Raw genomic sequence first — 18469 nt, forward strand, 5'->3', positions numbered from 1 at the left:
TTGTTCAAAAAAATTGAGGGGGAAAAAAACATTACAAATAAAAATTGACACTACCTACAATGAAAGTCAGAGCATTGTACTCTATAAATGTCACACATCTTTTTAAAACTGTGTACACTATTGTTGTCGTTGTTTAATAATAATAATAATAATAATAATAGTAATAATAGTAATAATAATAATAATAATACAATAAAAATCAAGAGGACTCTTATTGTAAAATCAGGGACTCTTATATATTCTCTCCATCTGTGTGTCCCGTCAATTGTGTAAATCAAAGTTATATATACACACACACTACCAGTCAACAGTTTTCGAACAACCACGCTTACTATTTAAAATAACTGATTTCTATTTTAATGTATTTTAAAATTTAATTTAAAAGAATTAAATACTTTTTTAAACAAGTATGCTTTATACTGATCAAAAGTGACGATAAAACATTTGTAATGTTACAAACGATTTCTATTTCAGATATATGCTGTTCTTCTGAACTTTCTATTCATCCAAGAAACCTGAAAAAAATTCTACTCAGCTGTTTTCAACATACTACTACTACTACTACTACTACTACTACTACTACTACTACTACTAATAATAATAATAAATGTTTTTTGAGCCGCAAATCAGAATATTAGGATGATTTCTGGAAGGATCATGTGACTGGAGTAATGATGCTAAAAATCCAGTATTGAAATCACAGAAATAAATTACATTTTAATGTAATATAATATATTGAAATAGAAAACAGTTATTTTAAATATTAAAAAAAAAAAAAAAAAAAAAATCAGAATTGTGCTGTTTTTGCTGTACTTTGGATCAAATAAATGCAGGCTTGGTGAGCAGAAGAGACTTCTTTAAAAACATTAAAAATCTTACTGTTTAAAAACTTTTGACTGGTAATATATCCCAGTCAAAAGTATTGGTTTATTTTAATGTTTCACTTTGCTTTAATCTTATGTATTTTAGCATTCGGGAGGTTTTAATAATATCCTAAATACTTTTTAAGGCCACTTTATTTGCACAATACAAAACACTGTTCGATGCTAATATTTAAGGTATTATTATTATCATAGTGAGATGAAGGACTTTTATGTTGAAGGTGTGTCTGTGTGACTGGTAGTGCTGCTGATGTCTGTACTGTTCTTTTCTACAGCAGCAGCTGCGCACTCATAAACACAAACATGTCCGCGGTTCCCGACGGCAAAAAGCTGGTCCGGAGCCCGAGCGGACTCCGCATGGTACCGGAGAACGGCGCGTTCACCAGTCCGTTTTCCCTGGATGAGCCGCAGTGGGTTCCGGACAAAGAGGTAATGAATATTGATCACAGATTATGGATATGATAATGCTGTGGTTGGTCTGTCTCTATCTTTGGGCGTTGTTTGCACAAGGCAACAAGAGCCAATGGAAAATAATTTGTAAGTTTCTCAGATGATGTTACGAACAGAAAAGATGGCAAAACTGGGATCTTCAGAGCAGATTTTATCTCAGATGCATGTAAATTAATGCATCGTAGTGGTTTTTAGAGTGTGCATATGAGCGAACATCCTCGACTATGGACAACAACAATATGAACTCTTCGTATGGTTAATGATGGATATTTTGGGTGTCTGTTATGAAATAAACTTTGTCCAATGCTTCCATATGGCGGAAAAGCGACTGTCAAATAGTAGGTCCCGCCCACTTATTAATAATATTCGGAGATTATTACCGCTGACGCACAAATGCATAAATAACGCATAGTTCACCGAAAAATGAATATTTTGTCATCATATACTCGCCGTTATGTTGTTTCAAACCCGTATGAGTTTCTTTATTTTGTAAGACACAAAAGAAGATATTTTGAAAAATGTTGGTAACCAAGCTGGATACTATGGCTACCACTGTCCATTTTCTTTCTTTTCTTCCTTTCTTTTTTCTCAAATCAAAGTTTGTAATAGTGTAATTAAACAAAGATTAAGACTTTTTAAAAATCACTCTGGGAAAATACTCACAGAACCACGGTTGCTTAAAAGGTTTACGGACAGTGTTGAAACATACCAAGCTCAACTATACTTTACTTGGTCTTGATAGAAGTTGAAATATTGATTATAACTTTGCATTGGTTTTAGCAAGCAATTTTACCACACTAGAATGAAACTTTTATAGCATTGCAATGTGTATTTTAATGTTTATTCTGGTACAGTACCTTGCCCCACAGATCCTTATTGTAAGCGCACTACTGTAAACTGTGAGATGAGTGAAAACGATTCAAAAGCACAAGTCAAAGCTGTAATATATTATGTAAGCATGTTAATGAATTATAAAGCTTGTGATATTTAGAGTTGTAGTGTTGACAAGAATATGTGTAAAAAGCTTAGACATGAAAATGCGATCAGATGTGAAACGTTTTATTCTACTGAAGCAGTCTGTTCTGGTTGGTGTGGCCACTGTCAGATAACATTACCAGAAAGCACTGTGTATTTTGCCTTAAACTTTCTTATGAAATGTGTTTGATCTTTCTTGTATTTGTGTTATAAAGAGCTTTTTAAAAATTTAGGTTATTTTTCATTCTTCTCCTCTTTTAGTGCCCCAGATGTATGCAGTGTGACACTAAGTTTGACTTCATCACCAGGAAGGTAAGCACATGGACCCATCAATTGTCAAGAGTCATTTCAAGACAAGTCACCATTTCATTTGAAGTCGACAAATGGCTGTTTTGTTGCTCATAAATTGCCACCTGGATGTCCTAGTTTTACTGATGGTCTTTGTCTGTAACTTTTGAGAATCTGATTACAAATGGGATATATTGATGGAACAAAAAAACAGTATCTCAAGTAAATTTGCAATGAAGGATGAAGATGAACGATTATCAATGCATAAATCAAACACAATTAGAATGCATGATTTATTTATTGAAAAATGTCGTAGATGATTGACTTCTACCTGCTTTGTTGCTTCAAATCAGTGTGTATGTGTGAACGGCCCTTTATGAGTGTTTTCTTTGAGCTTTAGCCATTTCAATTGGTCTTTTTAAGTGTCTTTGTTATTACTTTTGCAATAATATGCCATTGCAGGTTTCCCTTCCTGTTTCCCTTTTTCTCCTTTTTTGCTTCGCTCTTCTTCCTGCCTTTGTTGTGTGTCTGAATCTCTGTCTTTATGGCTACATAATAGTGTTGTGTGTGTGTGTGTGTGTATGTATATATATATATATATATTCATAATTATGTATGATTGTTTTTAAATTCTGCCTGTATGTATGTGTATATATTTATATATTTATACATTTATTTATTTTTTTATTTTTCATTCACATCCGTCAAATTGTAAAATCCTAAATTCTAAATTTCCTCAAAGATAACACTTTAGACATTACACTAAGTAATGTTATAACTACATATCAACTAGCAGTCATTAGACAGGCTGCTTAATATCTGCTAACACTTTATTTTGATAGTTCCTCAATAGACATTATACTGACCATAAGTGAATACAGGTACATGTCAACTTAATCTACCAACCCTAATCTCTACAAATACTCTAAAGAGTGTTAGATGACATGTAGTTGCGAATTAATGAGAGTTAGTTGGCATGTAGTTGCAAAGTTACTTATAGTTAGTAGAATGTTCAAAGTGGACTATCGAAATGAAGTGTGACCTCCTCAAAAACTAATAACTATATTGTAATACACAGCACTGTTACTTTGATACAACTGTTACTCATACTATTATTTTGATTTTGGTCATATCACTTTTTTGTATTTTTAATTTTTAAAGGAATAGTTCACCCAAAAATGAAAATTCTGTCATCATTTACTCATCCTTATGTTGTTCCAAACCTTTATGAGTTTTTTTCATCTGTTAAGCACACAAGAAGAAATTTTGAAGAATGTTGGTAACCACAGAGTTGACGGTAGCCATTGACTTCTCTGTTTTTTTTTTAACCATGTACTATGTGTGCTATGGAAGTCAATGGCTGTCATCTTTTTTTATTTATTTATTTATTTATTTATTTATTTTATTTTTTTTTTTTTACATACTATAGAGGGTATGCATGTGATGTCACTATCAGCTGGAGTGGCTGAGTGTCAAAAAGACTGAGTGGCAGCATTGGTTTCAACGTGAGACCACACAAAACACCTCTAAAACAAGAACGAGCTTTGCGAATGACTGTACAAAGAGATTTTACAAGAAACCTAAGGTATATTTTTACAGACCTCTGAAAGCTACTGAAAAGAGAACCAAATTAATCGCTGTAATTCAAAGAAACAAATGGCATCCAGGCAGCGAAACACGGATTTGCAGTTATCATTTTATGTTAATATGTTGAATTGTGCATTAAAATCATATGCTATGTATTGTTTTGTAGTATATCATATTGACAAGTCATCAGCTATGTATTTACCATGTTAAATTCTGCATAACTGGATGTTTTTAAATAAACACTGACAAAAACTATACGTTTTTCAGCTGGACGATATGACGATATATATAACATTGATATAAGTGATCACCGGGGTTCAGACCAACCTATTTTGTATTTACAAAATGAGTTCACAGGCAAATTTGCTTCATTTATTTTCCCCGGCGTCAAAATCAGTCACATATAAGTGTTAGAAAACATGATTTCTGGCTGCATCAATATGCACTGACCACTGGATATTTGTTAAGTTGTTAGGAATATTATATCAAGTTCAGCAACCTTTAGTTTAAACTGATTATCGTTTGTTTTACTCAGGTTTTCGCATCTTCCCTATTAAATCCATTCACGCTGAAGGCACTTTTGCCACTCAGTCTGGCCGAGGGGGCGTGTCCCGGCAGGAGAGTGACGTCAGTGCATACCCTCTATAAAAGTCAATGGCTACCATCAACTGCTTTGTTACCAACATTCTTCATTATATTGTCTTTCGTGCTTAACAGATGAAATAAACTAGTTTAAATACAGGTTTGGAACAACTTGAACATCAGTAAATGATGACGGTTTTAATTTTTGGGTGAGCTGTGCCTTTAATTTGGCCATGCTATGTTTTATGCCTTAGTATTTTGTAGCTGTTGTGTGTTTGATGAAATTGTGATGGATTTAAGGCGCTAAGTGTTTTCTCTGTCTATGTCAGCATCACTGTCGGCGCTGTGGTCGGTGTTTCTGTGATAAATGCTGCAGTCAGAAAGTGGCTCTTCCCAGGATGTGTTTTGTGGATCCGGTGAGGCAGTGTGCGGAGTGCAGCCTCATCTCACAGAAAGAGGTGGAGTTTTACGACAAACAGCTTAAAGTGCTCACTGCCGGTACGTTGAACAAACACACTCAAATGCTTTTAACTTGAAACCACTGACACACTTATAACCACTTTTCCATTCACAGACTCACTTAAGCTTATGATGTTGCTAAGTAAAGGCCATGGAGAGCGTATGAATGTTATGTAACTCATCACACTGAAAGCTTACTTCAGTGTACACTGACTTAATTAGTAATCCTTTACCTGAGACTCAACTAAACTGCTGTTTAAAACAGAATTTAGTCACTCTGTTTGCATGAGTGTGCATTTGACGAAGGTTGTTCTGATGGATATGGTTAAAATGCAAAGATTTTCAAGAAGAGTTCTGTAATCACAACTAGGAATGCATGATATATCGATACTCTATATAGATTATCACTTTTTACAGGCTCTATGTATTTAAATTTGCACCCTCATTTGCCCTATTTTATCTTTATATCTCCTTTGCTGTCAACTAACGCACACTTAAAGTTAATTTTTAAAAGCATTAATAATTTAGCAAAACAGCAGATTTCAAAATGAATATGCACTTTCGTACTGTACATCTCAGTTGTAGCATTTAAAACAATTTAACAAAAAATCATGGTAAAATGTATTTACCATGAATAAAATTATCCTGAAAAATAAATAAATGTTTTCTTAATGGCAAATGTACACTATCATTCAATAGTTTATCCTAATATTTAAGTTATCCTTCAAAATATGGATCAAAATACTGATTTTTTTTTTTGCAGCTGCAAATTCAGCTTTTCCATCACATCGTATTTTATAATAAATTCTAATAGAAAACAGTTGTTTTAAATTGTGATAATATTTTATAGTATTTGTGTTTTTACTGTATTTTGTATTTTAAAAAATGCAGACTTAGTGTGCAAAAGAGACGTCTTTCAAAAACATTTAAAAAAATCGTACTGACCACGAACTTTTGAATAGTAGTATATGTCACCCAGATGTGTGCGTTTTCATCTGGATGTAATAGATTTTCAAGCGTTTACTGTGCTGCCTCATAATGGAAGTCTGAACATCTGAACTGTAAATATTCATTAACTCTTTTATTTATTGGCAAAATGTTTTCAAATACATTAAGTCTTTCCACCTGCAACCTTACAGCTTTTCACAACCTTGCATTGTAGGAGGAACTTTCCTGGTCAAAGTGGATTCCTCAGAGAAATCGGAGACCATGGTCTGCCGTTTGTCCAATAATCACAGGTATGCATGTGAGAATCCACAAATTGACTTCTTTAAATGTGATCTATTCTGTCTTGAACCTTTTTTTTTTTTTTTTATCTATCTCAGATATCTCTTCCTAGATGGTGAAAGTCATTTTGAGGTGGAGCTGTCTCGCATTTCCAGTATGCAGGTGTTGACTGAAGGCTCAACCCCAGGAGGTGAGGCTTTATGTGGACAAACTTTTCAGAGCAATACAAACAATTATTGATTTTTGAGATTATTCTCTAGACACCGGCTAAATATAATGACCTGAAAACAGGAGAAAAAACTATTTCCAGTGACCCTAGCACATTTGCTAGCACTGCCTACACATTTGTGGATGCCAGAACCCTCTCTGAAAAGTTACATGACATTACTTTTTGCATTTGATCTTTGACTTAAAATACTGATCCAAAGTTTAGGGTTGGTACAATTTTGAAAATGCTTTTGAAAGAATTAACATGTTCACCAAGGCTGCATTTATATAATTAAAATGCAGTCAAAACAAATTTATATTGAGAAATATTATTACAATAAAAAATAACTGTTGTCTGACCACAATAATTTATTAGTATGGTGTATGGCCTCCTTTTGCAGCCAATACGGCATTAATTCATCTTGGGAATGACAGATGCAAGTCCTGCACAGTGGCCAGAGAGATTTTGAGCCATTCCTCATGCAGAACAGTGGCCAGGTCACTACGTGATGCTGGTGGAGGAAAACGTTTCCTGACTCACTCCTCCAAAACACCCCAAAGTGGCTCAGTAATATTTAGATCTGTTGACTGTGCAGGCCATTGGAGATTGTCATCTTCACTTGCTGTGTGTATTGGTGGATTATCATCCTGATGCACGGCACCACTTTTAGGGTACGATGTTTGAACCACTGGGTCCACATGGTCCTCCAGAATAGTTCAGTAGTCCTTGGCAGTGACGTGCCCATCTAGCACAAGTATTGAGCCTAGGAAATGCCATGATATTGCAGCCCAAACCATTACTGATCCACCCCCATGCTACACTCTGGGCATGCAACAGTCCGGATGGTAAGCTTCTTTGGGGCTTGTCCACAAAGTAACTGTGTCGGATGTGGCAAAGACAGTCAAGGTGGACTCATCAGAGAACACATTGTCCACAGCCCAAAATTTCCGCTGCTGGCACCATTGAAGCCATATTTGGCATTGGCACGAGTGACCAAAGTTTTGGCTGTAGCAGCCTGGTCATGTAAATTGACCCTGTGGAGCTCCCAACGAACCGTTTTGGTGGATGTGGTTTGTCCTTCATAATGGTATGCTGACGTTACCCTGGATACTGTAGCTCTCGATACACCACAAAGACTTGCTGTCCTGATCATAGCTGCGCCAGCAAGATTGTCATAAATAAATTAGATTGTCATAACTTATAATGGGCACAAAAAATGTCATCTTTTGAGCTCTGATATGTCTCATATTGTGTTTGTGTGCATTGCAATATTTTATGTACAGTTTTGCTATTGCTCTGCTAATTCAACTTTCACACTCTGCTCTTAGTGGTCAGTGAAGATTGGTCACCAAGCTGTGTAAATATAGCCATGAAACCTCAAAGACTGTATTAGACAGTGTTTCAGTTTCATTGTCCAACCCCTGTATATATTTGGAAACCATTCAATTTAAATTAAATTTAAATTAATCAATTTCAAAACACTGCTGCTCAGGTAGGCTTACTAGTTGTCCTCAATAATCTCTGTTGGTTGTTGTACAACTAGTTGATCATCCTGACAAATCCCCCTCAATTAGTGAGTGCTAGGTCTGTCTGAGAATCACACTGCCCACTTTTATAGAACATCATTAAGTCTTCTTATTAGATTGTCATAACTTATAATGGGCACCTTTTCCGGGTGGACTGCAGATGCTCATAATTTCCTGTAATACTAATCAATAAAGACTTTTACTGCCTCGTTTCTGTTTCAGAAGAAAATGAGGTTTCAGCATGAATCCTATTTTGGAATTTGTTTTTAAATGTGAATTCATGCATGTGCATATGGGCGATATGTTTATGAACTAAGAATTATTCTGTTAATGTAATGCGTTAGATGGACAATGGCCTAATTGGATACTGATATAGAGAGATTTCTTTGAGATCTTCACATATTATTATATTCAGATAATCACATGACTATATGAATGCTGCATTGATTTCTGCTTTGACTGAATGCTGATGGTAATTAACACTGCACTGTAGTACTGAGTGAACCTAACAACTCTAGTCCACTGACATATGCACACTATACAGTGGCCTCAGTAGTTTTTTTTTTTTTTTTTTTAGAAATATCAAACCTTTCTCTGAACTAACATCACATTTCTAAGCCTTTTTTGCAATGACATTAAAACCTATTGGTCCCCAGTTGATTGTTAATGGATATATGAAGTCAGTTCACCTTAAATTCACACATAAATAAATCCAAAACATTCCGACATTAAGTGTGACTTGACTGACATCAAAAAGTTTTTGAGGCTAATTTATATACAATTGAGATCAAAAGTTTACATACACCTTGGAGAATCTGCAAAATGTTAATTATTTTACCAAAATAAGAGGGGCCATACAAAATACATGCTATATTTTATTTAGTACTGGCCTGAATAAAATATTTCACATAAAAGACATTTACGTATAGTCCGAAAGAAAAAAAAGTTTACATATACTTGATTCTTTAATACTGTGTTGTTACCGGAATGATCCAGAGCTGTGATTTTTTTTTTTTTTTTTTGGTTTAGTGATAATTGTTCATGAGTCCCTTTTTTGTCCGGAACAGTTAAACTGCCCGCTGTTTTTCAGCGTTTTTGTATATTTAAACCCTTTTCAACAATGATTGTATGATCTTGAGATCCATCTTTTCACACTGAGGACAACTGAGGGACAGCTATTACAGCTATTACAGAAGGTTCAAATGCTCACTGATGCTCCAGAAGGAAAAAACAATGCATTAAGAGCCTGAGGTATAAACTTTTGAACAGAATGAAGGTGTGTACATTTTTCTTATTTTGCCTAAATCATATTTTTTTCATTTAGTTCTGCCCTTCAGAAGCTACAGAAGGTATTTACATGTTTCTCAGAAGACAAAATAAGTGAAATGTACCCTGATCTTCAAAAAGTGTTCAACCCTCGACTCTTAATGCAGTGTGTTTCCTACTGAAGCATCAATGAGCATTTGAACCATCAGTAATAGTTGCATATGAGTCCCTCAGTTGTCCTCCGTGTGAAAAGATGGATCTCAAAATCATACAGTCATTGTTAGAAAGCATTCAAATACACAAAAAATGCTTAAAACCAAAGAATTACTGGGACCTGAAGTATTTTTCTGAAGAACAGCAGACAGTTTAACTGTTGAGGACAAACAAGGGACTCATGAACAACTATTACTAAACCAAAAAAAAAAAAAAAAAAAAAAAACACAGTTGTGGATCATTCAGGTAACAACACAGTAATAGGAATCAAGCGTATGCAAACTTTTTAACAGGGTCATTTTTATAAATTGAGGACTATATGTAAATGTCTTTTATGTGTAGTATCTTATTCAGGTCAGTACTAAATAAAAAAAAAATAACATGCATTTTATATGATCCCCCTTATTTTGGTAAATAATGAACATTTTGCAGATTCTGCAAGGTGTATGTAAATTTTTGACTTCAACTGTACATCTACACCTATATATACTTGAACATACTTTTTCTGTTTGCTTATATTTCTTTACTTTTAACATTCTCTTGTTTTCTTTAATTTCCTTGTTCTCTTCTGCATTAAGAGAAAGATATATGCTCGTACACGAGCTTGCTGGACAGTCAAATATCTGAAGGTCAGCGTCCCTCTATCTCTTTTCTTTTTCTTCTCCCTTGTCTAAAATATGTGCCATTTAGTTTGTTTTCCTTGTTCCCTTCATATGATGTAAGTAACCTTGCATGCACTCATTTCCTGTGACATTGCTGTAAGTAATAGTGTCAAAGCAAGGCACTCATGAACTACTGCATGTGCATGTTTATTGTCATGGTCCCTCAGACTTCTGGTGTTCCAAGATATCATGTTATTCATGGTTTTCCCATCATTTATGTTTGCTGGAAATATTATTGTTACATTTTAGCACCATGATATTGCATTATGTGAATCACATCTGAAAAACACAAATCTTTATGTGCAACCCCACCACTGACCTCAGACCTGTTTTTAGGGGGTTCTCTCCGTGCCAGCGGCATGGTGCTTCAGTACAAGCCACCAGGATCTCAGAACCTGCAGCAGCTCCACATGGACACTGCTGATGACAAGCGTGTCGCATCTGCCTGGCTTGCAGCCATGCACAAAGTAGGTGTGAGTGAAAGCATTCACAGTGCTTCATTTTTTCCACATTTTACGTTACAGCCTTATTCTACAAATTCTACAGACAATACCCAATAATGACAACGTAAAAGAAGTTTGTTTGAAATATTTGCAAATGTATTAAAAATAAAAAAACAAAAAATTCACATGTACATAAGTATTCACAGCCTTTGCTCAATACTTTGTTGAAGCACCTTTGGCACCAACTACAGCCTCAAGCCTTTTTGAGTATGATGCTACAAGCTTTGCTCATCATTTGGCAATTATCTGCCATTCTTCTCCTTATCTCTTCACCTCTCAAGCTCTGTCAGGTTGGATGGGGGTAGATGCACATTTTCAGGTTTCTCCAGAAATATTTGATTGGGTTCAATCCCAGGGTGTCGCTGGGCCACTCAAGGACCTTCACAGAGTTTTCTATAAGCCACTCTTGCTTTGTGCTTAGGCTCATTGTCCTGTTGGAAGGTGAAACTTCTGCCCAGTCTGAGGTTCTGAATGCTCGGGACTGGGTTTTCATTAAGGCTATCTCAATATTTTGGTGCATTGAGCTTTTCTTCTATTCTAACGAGTCCCTCAGTCCCCACAGCATGAAACTGTTACCAGTACACTTTACTTTTGTGATGGTACTCTGCAGGTGATGAGCAGAGCTGGTTTCCTTCAAACATGATGCTTAGAATTGAGGTTCATCACGCCAGAGAATCTTGTTTCTCAGAGTCTGAGGGTCCTTTAGGAGTTTTTCTACAAATTCAGAGTATGTTTTCATGCGTCTTCGCTGAGGAGAGGATTGAGTTTGGCCACACCGCCATAAAGATCAGATTGGTGGAGTGTTGCAGTGATCTTTGTTCTTCTGTAGGTTTCTCCTCTCTCCACATATGATCATGAAGCTCAACTAGAGTGACCATCAGGTTCTTGGTCACCACTCTAGACAAGGCCCTTCTCCAAAAATTGCTCAGTCTGGCCAGGAGGCGAGCTCTAGGAAGAGTCCTGGTGGTTTCAAACTTCTTCCATTTACGGTTGATGGAGACCACTGTGCTTATTGGGACCTTCAGTGCTATAGAAAGTTTTTGGTACCCTTCCCCAGATCTGTGCCTCGATACAATCCTGTCTCGAGGTCTACAGACAATTCCTTGGACTTCATGACTTTGTGCTCTGACATGCACTGGTAACTGTGGGACCTTATATAGACAGGTGTGTGCCTTTCCAAATCATGTCCAATCAAATTAATTTACGACAGGTGGACTCCAATCAAGTTGTAGAAACATCTAAAAGATGATCAGTGGAGACGGGATGAACCTGAGCTTTTATTTGTAATACATTTGGAAAGATTTCAAACAAACTTCTTCACGTTGTCATATTGGGGTATTGTTTGTAGAATTTGAAGGAATATAATGAATTGAAGACATTTTGGAATAAGGCTGTAACATAACAAAATGTGGAAAAAGTGAAGCGCTGTCAATACTTTCCGGATGCACTGTATATTTTCATGCACTAACCTCAAAATTCCTCTATATTATATAATATTATGTTTTCTATTCCCTGTTTGTCTCTAGGCTGCCAAACTGTTGTATGAGTCAAGGGACCAGTAAAATGACACAGGGCTGGAGACAGAGAGGGATGGACAGAACAAAACAGAGGAGAGAGAGAGAGATCAAAACCAAGTATTATGTGTTATTCAGTCTTACATGTACTCTAAGATGCTTGTATGATTTCTATTCAATCTTTTGCTTCTACTCCCTGTTGAGACAGACCAGATTTACTTACAAGCTCTCTGTCTGTGCCAAGGGGAGGACCAAGTTTTCCGACGATTCTCGTGCAATATGGACATGTATAATAATATATAAACACCATTTAACAGATGCTTTAAGTGTAGTCTCACGTATCAAAGTTTTGTAAACAAAATATATTTTGTCAGATATTCTTATTTTAACACAAAATGCTGTGTATCTACTTTTTACTGCCCGAGTATTTACAATATGTAGTGTTTTTTCTTTCTTAACATTTGAAACACTTTTGGAATTGTTTTTCCTACACTACAGAATGATGTTTCAGGTCTTCATTTGTTAAGTAATGTGTTTGCGTCTGCAAAGCAAGATTTCCCTTTTTTAGAAAACTGAAATTAGAGCAGCCAGATTGCCTGGACTCATATTAAACTTTGTTCTAGGTCATCGGGATTTGTTTGCTAATTTTCGATTTTCAATGTACACCAAATAAACATCTTCAGTCCACGACTGACCAATTTATGTCTGTGTTATTTTACTTAGGAATCAAAAGTCTTAATGTTTTTTTTTAATTAAAGTTCACCATTTTTTTTTCTTCATAAATCGATATAAACATGATGACCATCCTGATGTAGAAAAACAGCAACACCTATTTCTAAGCCATTAACACTATACCAAGACTTCTAACTACACCAAGTCTTTATTACATGTCAGTGTAAAAGGATTGTGTGTGAAAAATGACTTGGAGTACGTTTCATTTTTGTTTGTAATGCAGAAACTTCCTTTTTGTTACAGATGGCAGATTTTATTCTTCCTTCTCACAGGGCTGCAGAGAAATCATCTCTGTGTTCTCATGATGGACTGCTGCTGCCCTCTTGTGTCCTGTACACAATAGACCAGAAACTGAAGCCTTGGGAAAACATAAACGCACTGCATAAATCCACAAATAGCCAAACAAACTTCTTGAACCTTCATGCTTTATCATGTCTATACATTAAAGATAAAGATTTTTTTTTAACCACCTAGCAACAGCTTATATACAGCAATGGCACAGTGACAGAAATTACACAGAAATTCACCTTTAATTATTACCAGATACAAATATTTATAAATTTAAAGTACTATTTTTTTTCTTTAGGCTTAAAGGTGTGGATAATGACTGAGGACTTTTTAATAAAGTTCCAAACTTAGGTTCGGGAGGAGCCTAATCATTCAGTCCTGTGAATCATCATTATGTGAATCATCATTATGACCCTATATAAGCAGCTCTCATTGCATCGTCCTCCTTCCGGCATCCTTCCACCTCCCCTTCTCCTCTGTTTCTGTTATTCTCACTCTAGGTCACAGTTTCCCAACGGCAGTCCTCGAATTTTGAAGGCAGCATAGATGTATCCTTCGCTATCTCCAATTTCCCACAATCCTGTGCATGTGCGTTGGCTATATAAAGATATTTTGGTGAAATAAATTAAACTTCTTACTTTATATAATAGATGAGATCTTCACCATGATATACTTTATGAATAGTGAATAGTGGCTGCGCCCGAAAGCCTAGACAGCTGATTTGCTGATTAAGGACAGGCTTCTGAGGCAGCGTAATGGTTTAATGATCTACAACAAAATAGAACGAGTTTTGATGATAACTAAACAAACATTTAGATACTATAATATTGATTTCTCGCTAGCAATAACATCAAAAGTGCAAAAAGTTTTACATTTACACAAACTGACCACCAAACGCAACTTTCAGACCTCATCTTTATTTTATTTTTTTTTTTAGGTCAACCGTCATGGAATTGAACGCACAAAATTGTGGGATATCTAAGGCAGCGAAGGATACATCTATGCTGCCTTCAAAATTTGAACAGAAGAAGGTACCTCCGGAGTCTTGTATTCGGACGTGCCTTGATGCCTTCCTGCCTTGGAATGCTGCCTCCGAAGGCAGGATTTTAGAGCTTTCGGACACAGCCAGTGTAAAAAGCATAATAAATAATATTGTTTGTAATAATAGTATTTTATAAAAATGTTACAAGGGTTCAAATGGGTAGTAAATAAGAATAATATATAATAATAGTAAATACAATAATTATATATGACCAATAATAACGAAACAGCCACTAATAACAATGACCTGTTCTACAATAATACTTGCAACAGTACTTTTATTTTTTTAAGCAAAAAATGCCATTCTCGGCCGTCTTTTCTGATGCACAGACTTTCAATGACATTGACATCGAGGTCTTTATGTATTGTAGAGTTCTCTGACAAGGGCAAGGTGTTTTTAATGCAAAGGGGTGTTTATCTGGGCTGTTGTCGGCCACAACTCACGCCGTACACACCTCGACTTGTGAGAAAACCGCACTTTAACCAGCGAGGCACTCTCCTGACTCCCCCCTCTCTCCGTTCCCCCTTACACACACACACGGGGGATGCAGTACCACCTTGCGCCCCTGAGGAGGCAACTGCACACGATACACAACCTCCCCCAGCTTTTTCAGTATTGGGCATGGTCCCACCCAGTGGCTATCTAGCTTCGGGCACCTCCCTCTCTTCCTCACTGGGCTGTAAACCCAAACAAGCTCCCCTATCTCAAAGTCGCGCCCCCAGGTATGCAGATCATAAGCCCACTTTTGCCGAAACCCTGCAGAAACTAGCTGCCTCCGGGCACATGCATGGGCGGTGTCCAAGCGGTCCTGGAGCTGCCTAGCATATTCGAGTCCAGCCGGAACAAGTGGGGCATCTGGGGGCCGACCAAAGGCCAACTCTGCAGGGGTCCTAATTTCCCTACCGAACATGAGCAGGGCTGGTGTGCATGATGTAGAGTCCTCAATAGCAGAGCGACATGCCATTAAGACCATCAGCAAATGTGTGTTCCAATCGTATTGATGTGCAGATGTTAAGATGGACAACTGTTCAGCTAGCGTCCTGTTGAATCGTTCCACGAGCCCGCCGCTTTGAGGGTGGAGCGGGGTGGTGCGGGTCTTGTTGATTCCCAATTTACCACACATACAAGACAATACCTTGGATTCAAAGTTTCTGCCTTGATCACTATGGATACTCTGGGGAACCCCAAAACATTGCCTCCACCAAGGCATTGGCAACCGTCTCAGCCTGCTGGTCAGGCAATGCAAAGGCCTCAGGCCATATTGTAAAATAATCCATAGCAGTAAAAACAAAACGATTTCCCCATGTGGTGCGAGGAAATGGCCCCATTATGTCAATCCCCACCCTCTGTATTGGCTATCCCACCAGAAACTATATGTAATAGAATGACCCCTTAAGAGGTCACTAATAACTAGGCGAAAGGGGCCATGGGGTGGCTTTTGTCAACAAATACACTTTTATTCAGACACATCAAAATATTAAAACATCACATCACTGATCTTTAATGCAAATACCCACATGAAAAGAAAATAAACATCAAAAGAAATAAATAAAAATAACACAAAAGGGAAACCAACCATAGATGGCCACAGGTTACCTAGAAAGTGAATACAGAAATGGCACAGGAGGAAGAGTGTTCTCACAGCAATCAAGCTCACAGCAATCATACAGCAAATCTACAAAAATAACCAAAAAAATAAAGTGATCAACCCACCACACAAAAACCCAACCACCTCACCACCGCCATCCACACAGTGAGGTCAACGCAGTGGCCACCGCTGGCGTAAGAAACCAAACCAAACCTACAAAAGAAAGAAATAAAAAAAAATAAATTAAAAAAAAAAAAACTTAATTAACAGTGGGCAACGCAGATGACAAACACAAGTCAGCATCAGATCACAATCACCATAAACCCAGTTTCTTTGGGGCCTAACATCTCCTCTGTCACTCTGGGTCCCCAAATTCTCGTAACAAAGTGATGAACAAACAGTATATTAAATCAAAAGTAAACGGTAACTGTGCATCCCTGAAAGGGAAAACACAGTCTATTACAACAAAGTATAAAAATATGAAGACACATCAATTAAACAAGATACACCCACTATAATTACTACACAATTTAAAAACATAAAAAAAATACTCCCTTTATAAAAATGCAATACCTCTAACATTCACTATTTCGACTGGGATGATCAAACAACGAACAGTCAGGAAGTAATTTAGCCACAACACTAAAACAAAATAAAAAAAATAATATTAACACAAACTCCTAAAAAACTAAGTCATCAATATAACAACACTACCTCCTTGATTGGTAAATCATATGTTCAGCTCCAGCAGTACTTAACGTAAATGCTTATCTGCTACCATTCCTTTGAAGTGCTATATCTGCCGCGACATCAAGTCATACATAAACTACAAACAATAGAAATAGTAAAAAAAAAAAATAAAATAAAAGAACACCTCTCCCAAATGAATCTTCTTACCTGCCCCTCTTTACAAAGTTCAAAGTCTGCTGCAATATCCCCAAGATTAAAAGCGGAAGTGCAAAAGAACAAACAACCTTCACTACCTCCTTATATAGCGCTGGGACTGCTGGGACTTGTAGTACTTAACCCATATCCCATTACATATAGCTAGGCCCTTCATTGCGATCTCACAAAATTATAATCAACGAAACTCTCTACACTGCTCAATAAATTTCTTATTTACACTCTATCTAAGCTTTGTGTTCATGAAATAATTCGTCAGATATGTCTGTGATACATTACTCAACGTTGAAAACTACGGATGCTGGGTGTATTCAAAGCGCCGCCTTTACTGTTTACAATGCGTGAAATGCTGCGCTGTGATTGGTTTGGCGGATGTATCGCATTTTGCAGAAAAGGGAGACTGGGGTTTGTCGCGGTTTGGAAAAAAGAGAAAAAGCATGACAGAATAAGACAGCGGATACCGCATTTTGCAAACAATTAAAAACTGCCTTTTCAGTAAGGACCAGATACAATACTGATTTTGGCAGGAACTCAGTTTTATAAAAAATGGCGTTTATTGCGTTTTGGAGAAGAGCTCTTCACTTGACGCGAACTCCTGGAGATCGCTGGCAAGTATAATGCAACCTTACCAAAAAAATGAAATTTATTTTTTTGACACCAAAGCTCTGACACAGTTTTCAAGTTATTTTATATAAAAAGGAAATGTTTTAATTTGACACAAACTGCCTGCGATTGCTGCCTGGTATCTGAAGTTAATGTTTATTAATATATAATGTATTTGACGCGATCTCCTGGAGATCGCTGGCAAGTATAATGCAACCTTACCAAAAAAAATGAAATTTATTTTTTTGACACCAAAGCTCTGACACAGTTTTAAAGTTATTTTATATAAAAAGAAAATGTTTTAATTTGACACAAACTGCCTGCGATTGCTGACTACTATCTGAAGTTAATGTTTTTTAATATATAATGAATTTAACGCGATCTCCTGGAGATCGCTGGCAAGTATGATGAAACCTTACCAAAAATATGAAATTTAATTTTTTTGACACCAAAGCCATGACACACTTTTCAAGTTATTTTATATAAAAAGGAAATGTTTTAATTTGACACAAACTGCCTGCGATTGCTGCCTGGTATCTTAAGTTAATGTTTATTAATATATAATGTATTTGACGCGATCTCCTGGAGATCGCTAGCAAGTATAATGGAATCTTGCCAAAAAAAAAAAAAAAAAAAAAAAAAAAAAAGTATTTTTTGACACCAAAGCTCTGATACAGTTTTCAAGTTATTTTATATAAAAAGGAAATGTTTTAATTTGACACAAACTGCCTGCGATTGCTGCCTGGTATCTGAAGTTAATGTTTATTAATATATAATGTATTTGACGCGAACTCCTGGAGATCGCTGGCAAGTATAATGCAACCTTACCAAAAATATGAAATTTATTTTTTTGACACCAAAGCTCTGACACAGTTTTCAAGTTATTTTATATAAAAAGAAAATGTTTTAATTTAACACAAAGTGCCTGCGATTGCTGACTGGTATTTGAAGTTACTGTTTATTAATATATAA

The 18469-nt window shown here is 36.3% G+C and overlaps 1 protein-coding gene and 1 long non-coding RNA gene across 4 annotated transcripts; one reads left to right on the plus strand and one right to left on the minus strand.

Moving 5' to 3' along the window:
- The first annotated feature begins 1144 nt into the window (after positions 1–1144).
- Positions 1145–13031, plus strand: zfyve21 (zinc finger, FYVE domain containing 21). 2 transcript variants are annotated; one of them, XM_051125881.1, is made up of 8 exons: positions 1168–1310; positions 2568–2618; positions 5093–5261; positions 6385–6460; positions 6548–6639; positions 10241–10291; positions 10661–10791; positions 12354–13031. In XM_051125881.1, the coding sequence occupies exons 1-8, from the start codon at positions 1185–1187 to the stop codon at positions 12387–12389; spliced, it is 732 nt and encodes a 243-aa protein (XP_050981838.1). In that variant the 5' UTR covers positions 1168–1184; the 3' UTR covers positions 12390–13031. The 2 variants fall into 2 exon arrangements, with proteins under 2 accessions (XP_050981839.1, XP_050981838.1); XM_051125882.1 differs by lacking the exon at positions 10241–10291 and having other exon boundaries at positions 1145–1310.
- Positions 12820–16940, minus strand: LOC127175059 (uncharacterized). Of its 2 annotated transcripts, XR_007828935.1 has the most exons (3): positions 16889–16940; positions 16117–16790; positions 12820–13403 (listed from the first exon to the last, which is right to left on the minus strand). It is a non-coding gene; the product is annotated as an uncharacterized LOC127175059 (long non-coding RNA). The 2 variants fall into 2 exon arrangements; XR_007828934.1 differs by having other exon boundaries at positions 16117–16934.
- Positions 16941–18469: the final 1529 nt, after the last annotated feature.

This window comes from Labeo rohita, chromosome 13 (genome assembly GCF_022985175.1).
Source record: "Labeo rohita strain BAU-BD-2019 chromosome 13, IGBB_LRoh.1.0, whole genome shotgun sequence".
In the NCBI taxonomy this organism is placed as follows: domain Eukaryota; kingdom Metazoa; phylum Chordata; class Actinopteri; order Cypriniformes; family Cyprinidae; genus Labeo; species Labeo rohita.

Coding starts and splice junctions, on each gene's coding strand:
- zfyve21 (XM_051125881.1), top strand. CDS start 1,185: ATGTCCGCGGTTCCCGACGGCAAAAAGCTGGTCCGGAGCCCGAGCGGA. Junction 2,619..5,092: donor TTGACTTCATCACCAGGAAG/GTAAGCACATGG, acceptor TGTCTATGTCAG/CATCACTGTCGGCGCTGTGG. Junction 5,262..6,384: donor GCTTAAAGTGCTCACTGCCG/GTACGTTGAACA, acceptor CTTGCATTGTAG/GAGGAACTTTCCTGGTCAAA.